This window comes from Lynx rufus, unplaced genomic scaffold, assembly GCF_022079265.1.
Source record: "Lynx rufus isolate CCGP_SWC_20201006 ecotype Redwood Valley unplaced genomic scaffold, mLynRuf1.p SCAF_28, whole genome shotgun sequence".
Taxonomy (NCBI): Eukaryota; Metazoa; Chordata; class Mammalia; order Carnivora; family Felidae; genus Lynx; species Lynx rufus.
Window position 1 is genome coordinate 11,470,067 of NW_025814843.1, and position 17,363 is coordinate 11,487,429.

General features: G+C 48.3%; 1 protein-coding gene across 6 annotated transcripts in view; it reads left to right on the top strand.

Annotated features, from left to right (window-relative positions):
- The window catches only part of RABEP1 (rabaptin, RAB GTPase binding effector protein 1), a 103,352-nt gene that overhangs the window by 67,768 nt on the left and 18,221 nt on the right, over window positions 1-17,363 (top strand). For 5 of the 6 annotated variants that reach the window (XR_006964127.1, XM_047089817.1, XM_047089815.1 and 2 more), the window contains 4 exons: window positions 3,531-3,650; window positions 8,457-8,592; window positions 11,434-11,612; window positions 13,460-13,591. Coding sequence is in view for 5 of the 6 variants with exons in the window: in XM_047089817.1 (XP_046945773.1) it covers window positions 3,531-3,650; window positions 8,457-8,592; window positions 11,434-11,612; window positions 13,460-13,591 (567 nt within the window). In the remaining variant the exon portion in view is untranslated. Of the gene's footprint in view, window positions 1-3,530; window positions 3,651-8,456; window positions 8,593-11,433; window positions 11,613-13,459; window positions 13,592-17,363 lie in introns of those variants that run through there. The other variant, XM_047089818.1, reaches the window with a different exon arrangement.

Here is a 17,363-nt window from a genome sequence, read left to right on the forward strand (position 1 = left end):
AGTTTATTTTTTAGAACAGTTTTTGATTTACGGAGTCAGATTGCATAGATAGTACAGAGTTCCCGTGTGGTCCACGTCTAGTTTTCCCAGTTACTAGTATCTCACGTTGGTGTGGTACGTCGTCACAACTAGTAAACCAGGATTGAGTATGATGAGCTGACGTCCGTTCATTGTATTCAGATTTCATTAGTTTTTACCTGATGCCCTGGCTCACTATTTTTAAGATCTCACGCAGGCACCACATTGCACGATGCCACGTGTCTCTTTAGGCTCCTCTTGGCCCAGATTTTCCTTGTTGTTGTTTTAAAGAATAAATCTAATGAGGTGACAATAAAATGCAACACCCAGGCATAAAAACAATCCTAAGGAAATTCATAGAAGGCAAGTAAGTTCCCTATCTCATTGTTTATCAAAAATGAAAATGTAAATACCGTAATTGCTACAGAACTGTTTCCCTGGAAGATGAAACACACGAGGATGCTGGCTGTTACAGCGTCTGTTCAATAGGACACCGGAGGTATGGCCTTGGCAGTAAAGCAATAGGAGAGAAATAAGTCATAGGATCAACTTTTAATCCATAAAATCTTTATATGCGGATGACACTTTTTTGTTGTTGTTCTGCTTGTTTTTATTTTGCTTCTGGTACAGTTGGCCTATGTGTTGTATCAGTTGCAGGTGTCTGGTACGGCGAGTCAACACTTCCATATGTCACCCGGTGCTCATCATGACAGATGCACTCCTTAATAAATTTTCCTTGTTTTTTTTTTGTTTGTTTTTTGTTTTTGTATTTTTCTTTCTCGAGAGAGCGCTTGTGCAGGTGCGTGTGGGGGAGGGGCAGATGGGGAAAGAGAGAATCTTAAGCAGGCTCCGTCCGTGCCCGTGTGGAGCCCGAGGCAGGGCTCAATTCCATGACCGTGAGATCATGACCTGAGCCGAAATCAAGAGTCAGGTGTTCAACCGACTGAGCCTCCCAGGCGCCCCAGAGTTTCCGTGTTTTTAATGACCTGTCATTTTTTTTTTTTTTTCAACGTTTATTTATTTTTGGGACAGAGAGAGACAGAGCATGAACGGGGGAGGGGCAGAGAGAGAGGGAGACACAGAATCGGAAACAGGCTCCAGGCTCTGAGCCATCAGCCCAGAGCCCGACGCGGGGCTCGAACCCACGGACAGCGAGATCGTGACCTGGCTGAAGTTGGACGCCTAACCAACTGCGCCACCCAGGCGCCCCTAATGACCTGTCATTTAAAAAAAAAAATCATCTTTATAAGTTTTGTTTATAATGATATGCAACATTTAGTTGTGGGGTCATCGTTGCGTCATTAAATAATTCAGTCTATGTTAAATTCTCTGCTTCTTCCCTCCTTTTTTTCCCCCTGCTATTTTTTATCAGCACAGCAGATCTGTTAACCTAGACAGAAGATAATTTAAGCTCACATGCCTTTTCCAAACAGTACTTAGTTAAAAATAAAATAAATGATTCAATGACTTTTTAAGGACTGGAAAACAAAGTGAATCCCTCTTTTCTGAGAGAGATGTGTCTTGGGGAAAAGCCCCACTCATATTTGGGCATAAATGATGTTTTCCCTATCATGAACAATTGAGGATCAATTTGAGCTCTTTAAAAGTTTAGGGAATAAGGTTAAATTTCATGTTCACTAGAAGGGAAAAAGCTAACTTTTTTAGTCTGCCTTTGTGTATATATACACACAGGTGTGCACATACATACACACATATACACCTGTATACACACACACGCATATGCACACACCACACACATGTATGCACACATACGTGTGCACGCACAAACACACGTACCTATACACGTGTATACACACAACACCTACATGCATATGCACACATATATACACAATATACACATATGTGACGTATACAATAAAAGTATACTTATATACTTAATATATACTTATATACTTATATTCTCACCAGTTTACTAATTTATGGATGTTATTTTTTTTTAATCCATGTTTTTGATTGAGAATGAAGGACAGAAAACGATATGATAGTCCTTCTTTGGGCTTGTTTCATTTAGGTATCAAACGTAAAATAATATTTAAACTATTCTTTTAAAATAACTAAGATGGGGGCGCCTGTGTGGCTCAGTAGGTTAAACATCCTGCTTCGGCTCAGGTCATGATCTCACAGCCGGTGAGTTCGAGCCCTGTGTCGGGCTCTGTGCTGACAGCTCGGAGCCTGGAGCCTGGAGCCTGCTTCTGATTCTGTGTCTCCCTCTCTCTCTCTGCCCCTCCCCTACTCATGCTCTATCTCTCAAAAAATGAAGAAATGTTAAAAAAAAATGTTTATTTATTAAAAAAAATTTTTTAACGTTTTATTTATTTATTTATTTATTTATTTTTTAATTTTTTAACGTTTATTTATTTTTTTTTTATTATTTTTTTTTTTTAAATTTTTTTTTTCAACGTTTATTTATTTTTGGGACAGAGAGAGACAGAGCCTGAACGGGGGAGGGGCAGAGAGAGATGGAGACACAGAATCGGAAACAGGCTCCAGGCTCCGAGCCATCAGCCCAGAGCCCGACGTGGGGCTCGAACTCCCGGACCGCGAGATCGTGACCTGGCTGAAGTCGGACGCTTAACCGACTGCGCCACCCAGGCGCCCCACGTTTATTTATTTTTGAGACAGAGAGAGACAGAGCATGAACGGGGAGGGTCAGAGAGAGAGGGAGACACAGAATGGGAAGCAGGCTCCAGGCTCTGAGCCATCAGCCCAGAGCCCGATGCGGGTCTCAAACTCACGGACCGTGAGATCGTGACCTGAGCCGAAGTCGGACGCTCAACCGACGGAGCCACCCAGGCGCCCCAACGTTTTATTTATTTTTGAGACAGAGAATGAACGGGGGAGGGGCAGAGAGAGAGGGAGACACAGAATCGGAAGCAGGCTCCAGGCTCTGAGCCATCAGCCCAGAGCCCGACGCGGGGCTCGAACTCACGGACCGCGAGATCGTGACCTGAGCTGAAGTCGGACGCTCAACCGACTGAGCCACCCAGGCGCCCCCACCAAAAAAATGTTTTTTTAAATGAAATAACTAAGATGAAAGCTTTTTAATAGCAACATAATTTTGTAACATTTTAGAAAGTATGTGCTGTTTTTTATGTTTATGAACTAATCAGTACTTTCATCTAACCATTTCCAAAGAAAGTATGATGTCCTAATTTAGTAACTGGAGTTGTAAAAATTAAAGTGTTATGTGTATTTCCTTTTATACATAGGGTATTTTCGAATTTAATGAATTGATTTAAAAAGTCAGGCGTGTCATAGTGAATCCGTTTTCCTACCTACTCCCATTTCTAAGTGGAACACTGGGAAAATTGGGATGATGGCTTGGCCTTCATGGTCGTACGGCACCGGAAAGCACACGTGGTTCAGTTCGACGATCACTCGTACGACGCCTGGTGGGCTTACTTGTGTTCAGTCTAACGATGTGTGAGTCAGAGTTTCTCAGAAAAGCAACGAGCCAGTAAGTTGTAGCATTTAATTCTTTTTAACCGTAGGCCCAAGAGGATGCTGAGAAACTTCGATCTGTTGTGATGCCCATGGAGAAGGAGATTGCGGCTCTGAAAGAGAAGCTGACGGAGGCTGAAGACAAGGTTAAAGAGCTGGAGGCCTCAAAGGTTGTGAGATGTTGTAGCCCGTTCTTGCACCCAGTGCCCTGACCTGATGCCATGAGCACAGCTAGTCATGGAGGGGCAGACCCTGGCATTCAGACTGTGAATCCGAAGAATCTTGGTTTCTTTAAAATACAAAAAAAAAAAAAAAAAAAAAAAGAAAAAGCCTGGAGATGATTTTGTCTGTATGGATAGTTTAAATAATCACCATAGTGGTGCTCCGTTTTGTTTTGCTTTGGTACAAAGTTAGTGTTCATTTTCTTGTCAGAATGAGACCTGATCTCATCCGTTTTCTTGTTGAGGAAAATGAATGGGTCCAAGCTGACTTCATTCCCTGAAGCTGGCCCCAGAATTGATGTCTGAGAGATGATGTGGTTAGAGCGTGGCTGGGTTTGCTGGCCATGAAGACACAGCAGAGGGAATGTCGATCATTTTAACAATTAATTGAAAGTAGGAAAGAAAAAATAATTTAAAAAAGGCAGTAAACAAAAGCACAGCATAGGAGTGTGGAAAGGGGAATGTGTCCATGACCCTAATAAATGTGAACTGATAATCACCTACTGAAAGAGATGGGATTTTTAAAAACGTAAATTTATATTGATTATAATAGATGCACCTAAAATAAAATTATAAGACTGAAAATAATGGGATATTTAAAGATATGTCATATAAATTCTAACCAAAGGAAAGTTGATATAACAGCTGTGATATGAAACATTTAGGATGTAATAGAAAAAAGAATAGAGAGATCCCATCTAATAATCCATCAGTAGGATAGGACAGTCGTGATTGAATGTTTCTTACACACTTTGAAATATGTGAACTACAAGGGACAATTAAGGGGAAACTAACTTTCACAGTTATAGTAGGAGCTTGGAACTGATTTATAGCAAGTGATCAGGTGGGCAGAAAAAAATATTAGTAGGGATATGGGGGCTTTGAATAACCAGATTAATAATTTAGATGTAACAGACACACAGAATTCTGTAGCCAGGAAAGGGGGACTGTATCTCCTGTAGTCGTAGAGTGTAGGAGTTAGGAGCTCAGCATTTATTAGCAGGGGGAACCTTTGGGAAATTAAGCTTACTGTTTGGTTTTCTCAACTATAAAATGGAGATACCTCTACTGCGTGCCTCGTAAGGCTATTAATAGGATTCTATAGAACACTTAGGACAGTGTGTGAGACAAAGTATTGTTAGTTTCAGGTACATGATATTTCTCATAATGACACGAAGCGTGAACACGTTTTGAAGGATTGTTATGCAGACTCAAATCTCTGTAATTAAATTATTTACAGTAAAACGGCAGCTAAAATAAAATCTCTGGAAATGGAAAAAAATCATGGAAAAAGGAATTCTAAGATATTTAGAGTGATTTGAATATCTTAAGAATCTAAAAAAAAAACAATAGTACAGTGTGAACACTAGGAAATCTATAATATTCGTAAGAGCAGAAATGAGTGAAACAGAAAAGCAGAAGAGAACTTGAGAATGTCAGCATAATGGGAAAAATGGGAAAGCTGGTAAGACAGACCTCCGATAGGACTCATCAAGAAAAAAAACCATTAGAAATCAGAACGGGGACATAACCACAAATCAGTAGAGACTTGAAAACAAAACATACTCAGAACAGTGTCATACCAACAAATAGGAAATGAAGGAAATTTGGTTAAATGAAAACTTTTTTTTTTTTTTTAAGTTTATTTTGAGAGCAAGAGAGTGGGGGAGAGGCGGAGGGAGGAGGGAGGGAGGGAGGAGGGAGGGAGAATCCCATGCAGGGTCTGTGCTGGCAGTGCAGAGCCTGGCGTGTGGCCCGAACTCAACGAACTGTGAGATCATGACCAGAGCTGAAACCAAGAGTCAGACGGTTAACCAACTGAGCCACCCAGGTGCCCCGGAAGTAGTAACTTAAAGAAAGTGAATTTATAGTCAGATTTAGGGTCAAATCTTCCTTTCTCCTGTTTCCTCTCTGAAAGACGTTCGGGTTTTGCAGGCAAGTTTTTCCAAACCTGGAAAGAGATGATCCTTATATTTTACAAAGTGTGTTAGAGAACAGGAGGAAAGCTCTCCTGCTGATTTTGTGAGACCTTCATGATTTCATTACAAGCACACAGAAAAGTGGTAGGAAGGAAAGGCATCCTAGATCTATCTCACTTAACGTAGAAACAAAAATTCTTAACAGTGTAGTTAAAAAAAAAAACAAAACAAAACATCTTAACCAAATAGGACATATTCCCAGGAATTTAGGGAGGGTGTATCACCAGAAAACCCACTATTGTTATGCACCACATGAGAAGATTGTAGGAGAAGGGCACTGTGTTCTTCTTGGCTTCAGAAAGGCATCTGATAAATTTAAACATCCAGTGACTTGATGAGAACTGTTTATCAAACCATCAGCAAACATTATCATTAATGAGGAGTGTTCAGCAGCCTTACCATTCATGACAGGAACCACGTGAACAGACCCGTAGTCCGTGATTCTGTGCAGATTGTTTTTGTGGCCCTGGATGACACAGCAAGACGAGACGGAGAGATGGGCTTAAGAACCGAATGAAAACAACAAAATTGATTTGGTGGTTTATGTAGAAAACCAGGACGACGTATAAACACATTGTCAGACCTGACCACAGTTCAAGAACGTTGTCCCAACAAGAGCAACAGACAGAAGTGATCGTGTTCGCGTACTCCAGTAATCTGTCCAACGGGGGGGGGGGGGGGGGGGAAGATCCCATTCACGGTAGCAAAAGCAAAACAAAACAAAAACGCCAAAAAAGCCTAACTGTGTGTTACCCGAGAATAAACAAAAACGGGTAAGATCTTTACGGAATACATTATAATGAAGGTCTGAATACGTGTGTTCCGGAGTGAAAATATAATGTATTATAAGGCAGGTAGTGTATCCCCAAATTCATCTATAAACTCAGAATTCCACCCAGATTCCAATAGGGTTTAATAAGCAACACGGTAAGCGGATCCCAGAATTCACACGGAGAAGTGGGGGATCAGAAGTGTACCCAGGACAGTTTGGAGGAAGGCAGGGTGGAGACACTTGCCCGGACACGGGACAGCGACCCAGGTGTGAACGTGACAGGGGAGTTGTGTCCCACCCTCAGCAGGTTGTGAGTCCACCACACAAATTGGTCATGTTTACACACTACTGGAATGTGCGAGAAACTCTTGCAGTTTCAGCTGCCATTGTCCAGTTGGAGCCCCAGTTGACAAATATGGGGTCCTTGGGGTCGTCATCGCTTCCCTTCCCTCTGTCACATGCCGATGCTGGTACCATAGGTGTCCCTAGAGGTAGCTTTCCTGACCCCACCCTCCAGCTCTCACCTAGATTTTTGTGGGTGTCCGTGTGTTTTTTGGCTTTGTTATGTGTTAGGGCAAATGGAATTCAAGGGCATTCACATACTGTGGCACCACTTTCCCAGGGTTCTGCTTAGTAGCTTTCAGAGGTTAGAGATTCATTCATCACAAATCGAGTCCGGCATTTGCGCTAAGAAGTAGAAGCAGGTCGAATTAGTGATTGTATACCACCGCTGTGTGTCTGCACACCGACTCTCCTTATCACCGGCTGGAGTCCTGCCCTCTCCAGTGACAGGGACACGCCTCCCAGCAGTCAGTGCTTTGTCACACCTGCTTCATGTCTCCGGTCGTCTGACCACATCCAGGGAAGCGTCAGGTGGCTGCTTCAACAATCATTTTAGCCTGTGACCAGTACTAACGTGTGGTCGAGTTCACTGGAAACTTGACCGCCAGCATTTTCAAGTTTGAAGAAGTAGGAAGAAGAGAAGCTTGGAAGTGGCCTTGAAAGTGAAGTTGGACGTAACCACGGAAAAAGCTGACACGAGTAGCCAGAACTTAGGATGGGCAGTTTATAAGACAGTCCAAGTGATTCTGTGATCACTCTCTGGGGCAAGACTGCATTTCACTTTGGTCATAACTGTTTCACACATGAGACTGTCTTGGTAATATTTGAGTATTACAGTTAATTGTTAAGCAGGAACAAGACATGTTTTAAAAGATGTGATTTTAGGGGCACCCGGGTGTCCCAGTTGGTTAAGCATCCTGACTCTTGATTTCAGCTCAGGTGATGATCTCACAGTTTCGTGAGTTCGAGCCCCACGTTGGGCTCTGTGCTGATGGTGCAGAGCCTGCTTGGGATTCTCTGTCTCCGTCTCCCTCTCTCTGCCCCTCCCTGACTCGTGCTCTCTCTCACTCTCTCAAAATAAGTAAACTTTAAAAGATGTGATTTTAAAACATACCCCACACTTGCATCCAAGTTTGTGTTTATTACAGCATGAGACTATTTTTTCCATTATGACTTCCTCTTTTTTCCTTCCAATGTATGTGCCTGTTCAAAATGTGTCCTTTTTATAAGTTTAAGGCATTTGGGATCACCTCACCAGAAATCAAAGAAAAGCAAATTTACAAGAGTGTGGTACTATTTTTAGCTTTAGAAATTAACTGCTGTTTTGAAAAGAACCCGCAACAACTCCGTGTGACTGACAGTGTGACAAAATGAGCACGTGTACGTGTTGCTCTGGGAGTACACCCTGGAGCTGCCTTTTTGGAAAGCGAGGCACAGGAGTGTCCCATATGGTGTCACTCTGGGGATACAGTTATGAAGAAGACTGTGTGTGTGTGTGTGTGCGCGCTCTAATTAAAAATTGTTTAACTTTTTCAATTTATGTAAATACAAACTCCAGTTATTTTCAAGGCACGTTCAGATATACATACATATACATCACCGATAGGTCTCAAGTAGAAACTAGTGTAGGTTTTACTTTAATAGCATCGCATTCTGTTTCAGGTTAAGGAGCTGAATCACTATCTGGAAGCTGAGAAATCCTGCAGGACTGATCTGGAGATGTACGTAGCCGTCCTGAACACTCAGAAGTCCGTTCTACAGGAAGATGCCGAGAAACTTCGGAAGGAATTGCACGAAGGTAAATACGTATCCTCTGTAGTTTTAGTCTCGGTCTCTGAGAAAACCAGAACAAATCCGAGAGGCCGCACATGAGGGATTCACCATAAGCCTTGCAGTCGGTTGGAGTGTTGTCCTGGGAGCCGTGAGGCCTAAAGACTCGCGGCTGTAATGGAACAGCTTCACAAGGCGCGAGGTGTGGGCAGAGAGACAGGAGGGCCGGGAATTTCTGCTTAAACTGCTTTTGCCCCTAGACCCAACTTGATGGAGGTAGTTCTACCAAAGGGAAAGTGGGGCCGGAGGGCAGGTCGAGGACCGAGGAGCATCTCCGTTTGTGAGGAGTGGTTTTGATTTCACGAGGCTACTAGCGGGGTTCTGCGGAAATTGACACTCTTTTCCCCGGCCTGGGGGAGAAGGCTTATCTTCTCCCCATTAAAATAAAGATCCACTTTTGTCTTTAATTCTGCTAGCGAGTCTTAATTGCTGGGGTTCTTAACCTTTGTTGTGTCACGAACTTCTCTTGGTGGTCTCGTGAGACCCTCTTAGGATCATGTTTTTAGTCCCTAAAATAGTAAATACAGAAGAAACGACTTACTATAAAATGGTGATCAAAATACAAATGACTGCAGACTTAAGATACAGGAACAAGGGTGCTTTTTATTAAGGCACTAAATAAAAAGTAACTACTGTAATTTTGAAGCGCTGAGCTCAGTGATCTTTTAAGATCTGCAGCTGCTGTACAGAGATGTCACATCCGCGGCTTGTGCCGGTGACCGTCATGAGTATTGTCATACTTACTGTGGTTGCTTGCCCACATTCTATAATTAAAGGAAATGATACATTTCAGTTAGGAGTTAGTGAAAATGAAGATCCAGCTTTTTTCCTCACCTAAATGCATGGACCCCCTGAAATCTCGTCCACGTTGAGGGCGATACTAGTAACATATTTTAGCGGGCAAGGGTAGGACTGTGGGGTCAGAGTCCCACAGTGGGCACTTTTAAGTGTTTCAACTGCCGTGGGAAATACAGCTCTTCCACCAGTAATTTAGGTTTGTGAATGAGTCCGTTCTTTCCCCCGGGAGTGGAAAGCTGAAATTACAAAGGCCTACGGAATTATCTCACAAAATGTTATGAAAATGACCCAAAGCTTGAGTGAGTCTCTGGCTTTCTGGAAGCATGTTTCATATGTGCTGCTGCCATCGAAAAGACATGCAAACTCTGAAAATGTCCAGAAGAAGTAGGGATTTCCATTTAAACGGTGTGCCCGGCCCTTAATCCCCTTGACACATCTGGAAAAGGATCTGAGAAGTCTCATTAAAACGAGTAAGGGGACCATTTCCGCTCTGGAACACTCACACCAAAAATCGTAGGTCAGTGAAAGGAAGGCCGGTAACAGTCGAGCATCCGTGTAACCTGCAGCCTGACTTGGGGACAGTAGCCATGCCACCGAGTTACTGCTGTGGCCGGTCACGGGTGCTGGGCTTGGAGGCGGCGGTGCCACTGGTGAGCTTCTTAAGAGAAGTTGTAAAAAGAGGTGGGTGTTTGTCAGGTGGCCAGACATGGACTTGATGTCCCAGGCCATTTGCCTGGGTGTGACAAGGCGAAGGAGGAGCTCCGGCCAAGTTAGGATGTGAGGGCAGCGGGGCAAGACGTGATGGGAGAGGCTGACGTGCTGACGTGACCTGGGTCGTGGACGCCTTCTGCCCGGGGACTCGGATTCTGGCCTCTGGGCAGGAACGAGCTTCTTTCAAATGTTTTTCTTAAATGACAGCTTTATGGAGACCTAATTCACATGCCATGGTGTTGGCTCTTTTAAAGTCTGTTCTCACAAAGGTGTGGTGTGAGCCGTTACCGCTAATTCCACGACACTCTCACCACTTCGGAAGGGAATTCCGTGCTCGTTCCCAGTCGCTCGCTGTGTCCTCCTCCGCCCCAGCTCCCGGCAGCCGCCAGTCTGCTCTCTGTCCCTGCAGATTTGCCTGTCCTGGACTTCTGTCTGAGTGACATTGGACAGTATGGAGCCTCGTGCTTGGCCTGTCTGTTGGGCTTTAAACTGCGAGTGGTAACATAAGTTGTGCGGTTCAGAAAGTTCAGTTTGCCAGCAGTCCGGAGGACAGGCCGGGAAGCGTACCGGTTGAGCCGTGAGGGCTGGTCCGAGGCAGGTGGCGGAGGCTGGCCGTCACCTGGCACAGTCACAGAGGGCTGTGTTGGGGCGAGACGAGAAAGCGGTACGAGTGTTCTCTCGGGTTTGTGGCTTCAGTGACGGCGATGCCACCCGCTCGTTCGTCGGTGCAAGATGGCCGAGCGCCGAGTACCGGCAGGACCAGCCATTACACGGGACCCGTGACTGATCCTGGGCGGTCAGGGCCGGCCTGGGCTCAGGGCGGGTCTCTGGGTGACAGGTGTATCAGCGTGTGTGTAAGGACGCTGGGGAGTGGTTACTGTGCCTTCGGCTTCCGGAGCAGCCGTTCCCACGGCGTGTTCCCGAGCACGCGTGTGCGGTGAGTGGTGTGGGAAGGGACGTCCGGTCACGTGAACTTGGGAGCTCCTCTGAGAGAACACACGCTGGAGAGGCTGAGCTCCAGGTCCTGCAGGGAAGGAACCTTCAAAGATTCATTTAACCAGGGTTTCTAGCGCTTCCTGAGCACGGGGGCCCCTCATCCAAGCCGCCATTACGGGGGGCTCCGGGAGGGTCTGCTCTGGGAGAGGCGGCACAGCCGCCGTGTGTCCCACGGCCGGTCAGCCCTAGGTCCTCATTCCGACCCCGGCGGGACAGGCCAGTGGCCAGACCCGGTCTGGCGGCCCCGTGCCGCGGGCATGGTCTGCCGTTCAAGTTCGGTGTCTTGGTTGGGGGTTCCCGACAGTGTGCCGGCTCCTGGAACAAGAGCGACAGGAACACAACCAGTTGAAGCACACGTGGCAGAGAGCCAACGACCAGTTTCTGGAGTCCCAGCGCCTGCTGATGAGGGACATGCAGCGCATGGAGGTCGTGCTCACGTCGGAGCAGCTCCGGCGGGTGGAGGCGCTGCGGAGGAGAGACCAGGTGAGCGGCACCCCCGCCCCCCACCCCACGACCGCGGAGTCGGAGCAGCTCCGGCGGGCGGAGGGGCGTGGGTCCACGGCTTTGGAAATGGCCGCGTCTGGGGCACAGAGCCCATGTAGCCACCACCGTCTTCGGAACGGTGCGCACTTCTGAGCAGAGCCTTCTGCGCGGCTCTGTCCGGGGCTCCCAGGGCTCCCGGACTAGGTTTGTCCGGGCCGCGTCTCCGTGACATGGCCCTGGCGGCCGCACCGGAAGGGACCGCGTGGGGAGGGAGGTGCGGACCGGCCTGAAAAGGCCAGAGCCTGGCGGGCCGCGTGCCCAAGACCCTCTTTTCTCCTTACCTTTAAAACCTGTTGAGCCGACACGAGCAGTACACAGATACATCTCCTGCCAAAGAAATTTGTGGCGAAGGCAAAGCGATAAAGTCTGCCGGTCACCTCCCTTTGGGGACGACCGCGTGTCATCCGCAGCCGTCGCCTGGGAGGCCGCCTCCCGGGCGTTGCCGTGTTTTAGGGCGTCTTCGGGTTGGCTCGTGTCGCGCAGGCCTGTAGCAGAGGCACTCCACGGCCTCCTCTCCTCACCACGTGGCGGGGCACCTGCTCCCGCAGGCAGCCGTCGTCCTCGCTAAGCGCCGCGCCACCCCCCTCCCTGCTCTCTCCACGCGGGTCCCGTCGTCTTTGTTTCTTTTCCATTTCCGGTAGCAGTGCAGCTGGTGCCCCGTAGTGCGTTGCGCGTGGGTGCAAACACCTCCCCGGGGATGCCGCGTGGAAGCTTTCTAGGCATCGTGAGCCGCTTTCAAGTGACCTTGTGTGACTTGGGTTGGGTTTTGGTTTTCAGATGTTCCGTCCTTAAAATGTCTTTTGTTTTAATTCTGACTCATGCTTCTTTTGTGCAGACACAGCCACCCTGAGGATTTAGATTCTAAAGTACAGGTCTAACCATGCCCTCCTGCTGTCCGTTAAGACCGTCTAAATGCCGGAACCGGTCACTTAAGGCCTTTAACTAACATTTACGGAGGGTTTTCCATATGTCAGCGTCATGCTAAGGTTTTACATGTAAAGCTGTGTGCGGTATGGGTATCAGAACACACACCAGAACTCTCTGGATGAGGTGGGGGCTGATGGCAGATCTCTAACTCCCTGCCCCGGTCTTCGCCTCTCATTTCCCGAGCTGTGTCTTCTCGGCCCCGGAGATTGTTCGACACTGCCCCGTCCGCCTGCCTTCCCGGGACCCTCGCTTGCCGCTCTCACGCAGTCGGCAGGCTCTTGTCACTGCTGCTTCCAGACCCGGCTGACCTGCTTCTGGGCCCGGTTCTAGCTCCTCCCGATGAGATTGTCCTTTTGTGCCGCAGAACCTCATCCGTCCTTGTCTGTGTTGTGATTTTCCCTCCCATGAGGCCATTTGGGGCACTGAGGTAGCCTGTTCATGTTTGTCGAGCGCACTGTCACATCAGCTTCAAGCCTTCCTGTGTGTTCCACGTAAATTTGTACATGTTTCTGATGGCTGCGTCCTGCCCTCGCGGTCTCTCTCATCACCCAGAGAATTGTTCATGTAAGTTTTCTCTCTTGAAGAAGAGGGGGCGGTTTGTTTCGTGTTTCTTTCACGTGGACACTCTTCTTGGAACCTGTGTCCTGGTTTGTCTTCATGACGGGCTTTCCTTCTTTGTGCCTCTAGTATTACAACATTTTGTTCTGACCAGATATCCTTAGATGCGATCCCAAAACAGGCCTCAGTGTCCAGTTTCCTCGTAAGGCTTTGCTCTTTGTTTTCAGTGGCTAAAGAACCGTATGAATCGTTAGGTGTGGACCGCCTGGGTAACACATGTATGCATTTTCTGTGACTTTCAGGAGGAAGATGAACAACAGAGACTGAACAAGAGGAAGGACCATAAAAAAGCAGAGGTCGAGGAGGAGGTGAAGGCGCCAGTGGTGTGTGCGTTAGCGCAGGAGGAATCTGCAGCCCAGCTGTCAAACGAGGAGGTATAGTGAGTCTGCCCTCGGGGTCGCTGCGCACGTGGTATGACCACGTGTCGCTTCTCCTGCGTCGGGGGCGTCCTTCACGGGGAGGACGTAGGCAGCTCCTCACGTGGCATTCGACAAGACGGCAGTGTTTATGTCTGTTTGAGACCCTAGGCGGTGCTCCTGGAGACGCGTGGTGGCTTCTGTCACCATCTCCGAAGTCATTAGACGTTCTCTTTCCCCGTGGTTCCAAAATTAAAACCGTAGGAGAAAACTTTTACATGATAAAACTGTAAAATCTTTTCTGATGTGAATATTAAATGTTGCTAATACTTGGAGCTTTCTGTTTAGAAGAGAGCGTGTGAAGTGTTCAAACACTGAACTCCCTACAGCACGTCCCCCCCGTGTTAGCAGATCTGAGGTCTCCGGCTGGGGCGTCAGGTGGAGCGGGCAGCCCCAACGTGGACAGAGGCGTTCCCGTGGCCCCGGGGCCGTGCTCACACGCGCAGACACACCCCTCCCCCTCAGCGGGCACCTCCGCAGGTGGCCAATCCGCGGCCTATCCACCCGCTGCCCCCTGCGTGCCCTGGCAGATCCTGCGCGGGTGCCACAGCGCCTGGTCATCCGCGCGGTTGTGGCCACACTCGCTGTCCCGTCGTGCCGCCCTGTGCGCCGCGGGCTCCCTCTCCTGGGGTGCTGCCTGGCTCCCATCTCTCTCTGGGCGCTGGGTCCTCTCGGCCATCTCCCGCGTCAGCAGGGGACAGGCTCTTGTTCCCGCCCAGGGTAAAAGTGCAGCCCCTGGCTGGCCACGGAAGGGCCTTCACAGCTGGGTGACCCCACGCCGTGTCCATGCCCACAACCCTCGTTCGTGCTGCCCCCCGCCCCTCGTTTCTGGCCTGTGACACAGGGTGACAGAGAGGGTCTGGTGCCGTGGGCACGGGGACTGTGCTTCTGGATCGTGTGCGGGTTCGTGTTGGCTGTGTGTCATCTGCGTCCTCGTGGCTTCTGTCTCCGTGTTTATGGATTGCTCATTTTTTTAAGGGAAAACACCCTAACGGACGCTGAGAAGCAGGACGTCATTGCTGTGCCACTCACTGTCTTCATTGTGGGGTGCACACACGGAACCAAGCAGCCTGATTCTGCCGAGTGCCTTTCAACAGCCTGCCTCCCAGGAGAAGGGCTGTTTCCGGGTCCTGCCGAGTATCATGTGGTATCCGTGTGCAGGAACGTTTGGAGAACGTCAGACTTCCCAGAAAATATTTGAGCAGGAAAACAGGAAAGGGAGATTTATTTGTTGTCGTTTACCATGAGGCTTTTCAAAAGTTTTGATTGTGTCCCTTTTGGTCTGTAGTATGTGTTGTGCTCAGCACTATTTCCTGGCTCTTCAACACCTTCGGCTCTCGGGGCTGGCGTTTTGCGGTTTGAATGCCGAGTGCACCCGCCTTGTGTCCTGACGGTTCATGTTCAGCTGAGGACGTGAAGTTAGTCGGTGCTGCTTTGAAGGACCTCGATTTCTAGCTGAAGACAATTGGAGTTTGTGGGACCTCCTGTGTTTAGCCTCAGGATTAGAGTGTCCCTTTCTCACTACGAAAGTAGCGTGTGTTCGGTGCGGAAAACTTGCAAAGTGCAGTGCAGGCAGGTCCTCTGAAACAAAAAGAGCCGGTGGGTGACCCTCCTGCCCAGAGAGAGTCCCCACTGGCGTTTTGGTGTGTACCTCTTCTTTCTTTCTCTTCATTTTCAAAGTTAACATATATGTGTTTCTATCTTTGCTTTTTAAACGTAGCCCATGTTGCAACTGGACGTGATGTTCTGTGTAAATTGCTTTTCACTGAAATCCATCGTAAAGGTTTCAGCGGATAGCATGCTGCAAACGTTTGCCCACAACCGGTATTTAACGGCCGACACTATTTCGGTGTGCAAATATTCCATAATTTCTTACGGCCGTACTTGTGGATTTGTGCCCAGGTTTAAATTTTTTTTTTTTTCAACGTTTATTTATTTTTGGGACAGAGAGAGACAGAGCATGAACGGGGGAGGGGCAGAGAGAGAGGGAGACACAGAATCGGAAACAGGCTCCAGGCTCTGAGCCATCAGCCCAGAGCCTGACGCAGGGCTCGAACTCACGGACCGCGAGATCGTGACCTGGCTGAAGTCGGACGCTTAACCGACTGCGCCACCCAGGCGCCCCTGTGCCCAGGTTTAAAGGTCAGTGCCACTGAAAGAGAAATTTATGTCACGGTCTCTAGGGACCCTGTGACACGCACACCGGGTAGAGCCACCCGAGATGCATCTGAGTCGGTCGTGAGGCAGCAGGAGCAGGTTGTGGGGAGGGGTCCTGGGTCGCAGCCGCTTCTGACACTCCTGGAGGGAAGGCAAGGCCAGCTGGCGTGCACGGTGTGGCGGGCCTTGGGGTGGCGTCTGTCCTCGGTTCGGGTACCTGGCCCCGTGCTGCTTCAGGGTGAGGGGAGCATGGGCTTACTATAGTGAGGCAAGCGTGAAAAGGGTAGGGACAGGCGGCTGGACACGGGGCTGGTCGGGTGTATGTGAGAGGTGTGTTCACGGGTGAGTTTTTATTGATTGGAGGCACTAGGTAGCTTGGAGGGGCGGTCTGTGCCTGGCCAGCAAGGTCCTCACATGGCAAAACATCATAAAATACAGAGAATCAGAAAGAGGATTGTGAGACTAACAGCCACGTTGGTTCTGTCTTTCACTAGTCTGGGAGCTTTGATCGTTGCAAGTGATACCATATTGCCGTTATATGGAACTCTTCCCTGGGCAAAAATCATCACGGACTTACTGATGCCTTCGGGGAGAGAACTGCCGAATTTAAGGTCACAAGCATTTTTAGCGGCGCCTGGGAGGCTCAGTTAAGCGCCTGACTTTGGCTCAGGTCATGATCTCACGGTTTGTGGGTTTGAGCCCCGTGTTGGGCTCTGTGTTGACAGCACCCCACTCTTTGCACTCTGTTTCAAAATAAATAAGCAAACTTAAAATCATTAAACAATATGAAGTAGACAGGATGTTATGTTAAAATAAAGACTAGTCCTTTAAATTGAATATACTGAATTTCAAGAAAAACCTACGACTTTTTTCTTGCTTTCTGATTTTCCCGGTAACTGTGCGGTTGCGTCTGGAAGCACCGTGTGCGTTTCTGACCTGGGAATGTGCTGCACCAGGCGGTTTTTAATTGAGATGAAATCCACGCATCGTAAAATTAGCCATTACAAGCGCGCGATTCAGTGGCATTTAAGTACATACACGGCGTTGTGCAACCAACATCTCAGTCTGGTCTCGAAATGTAAACAAACAAAAAAACGTTTTCATCCCCCCAGAGGAGACCCCACATCCACTAAGGAGCCACTGCCCGGTTTCCTTCCCCTCAGCCTTTGGCAACCACTGATTTGTTTTCCAGCCTTTGTGGACTCACCTGTTCCAGGTGTTTCACGTGGATGGGATCACACAGGTGGTACCTTTTGCGTCTCGTTCCTTTCACAAGTGCACCCCATCTGATGTGTTGATTACATCTTCCGGCACACGACATTCTCCTCATTTCCCTTCTACTTAGGCTACTCCTTCCTCTGTCCATCCCCAAAGTGGACAGGTTTGGTGTTCCTCCTAGGGGTTCTGATTTGCTGTGGACGCTCTATCATTATATGGTGGTCACTCTCTGGCCTCTAAAGACTGCGTCCGTCCATTGGGTGGGTATCTCCGTGTGGATATGCAGCAGGCACCTCCCACTCAGCACACCTGACCCTGAACTTCAAGGAGCCCTTCCCTGACCTCTTCCGTCTGG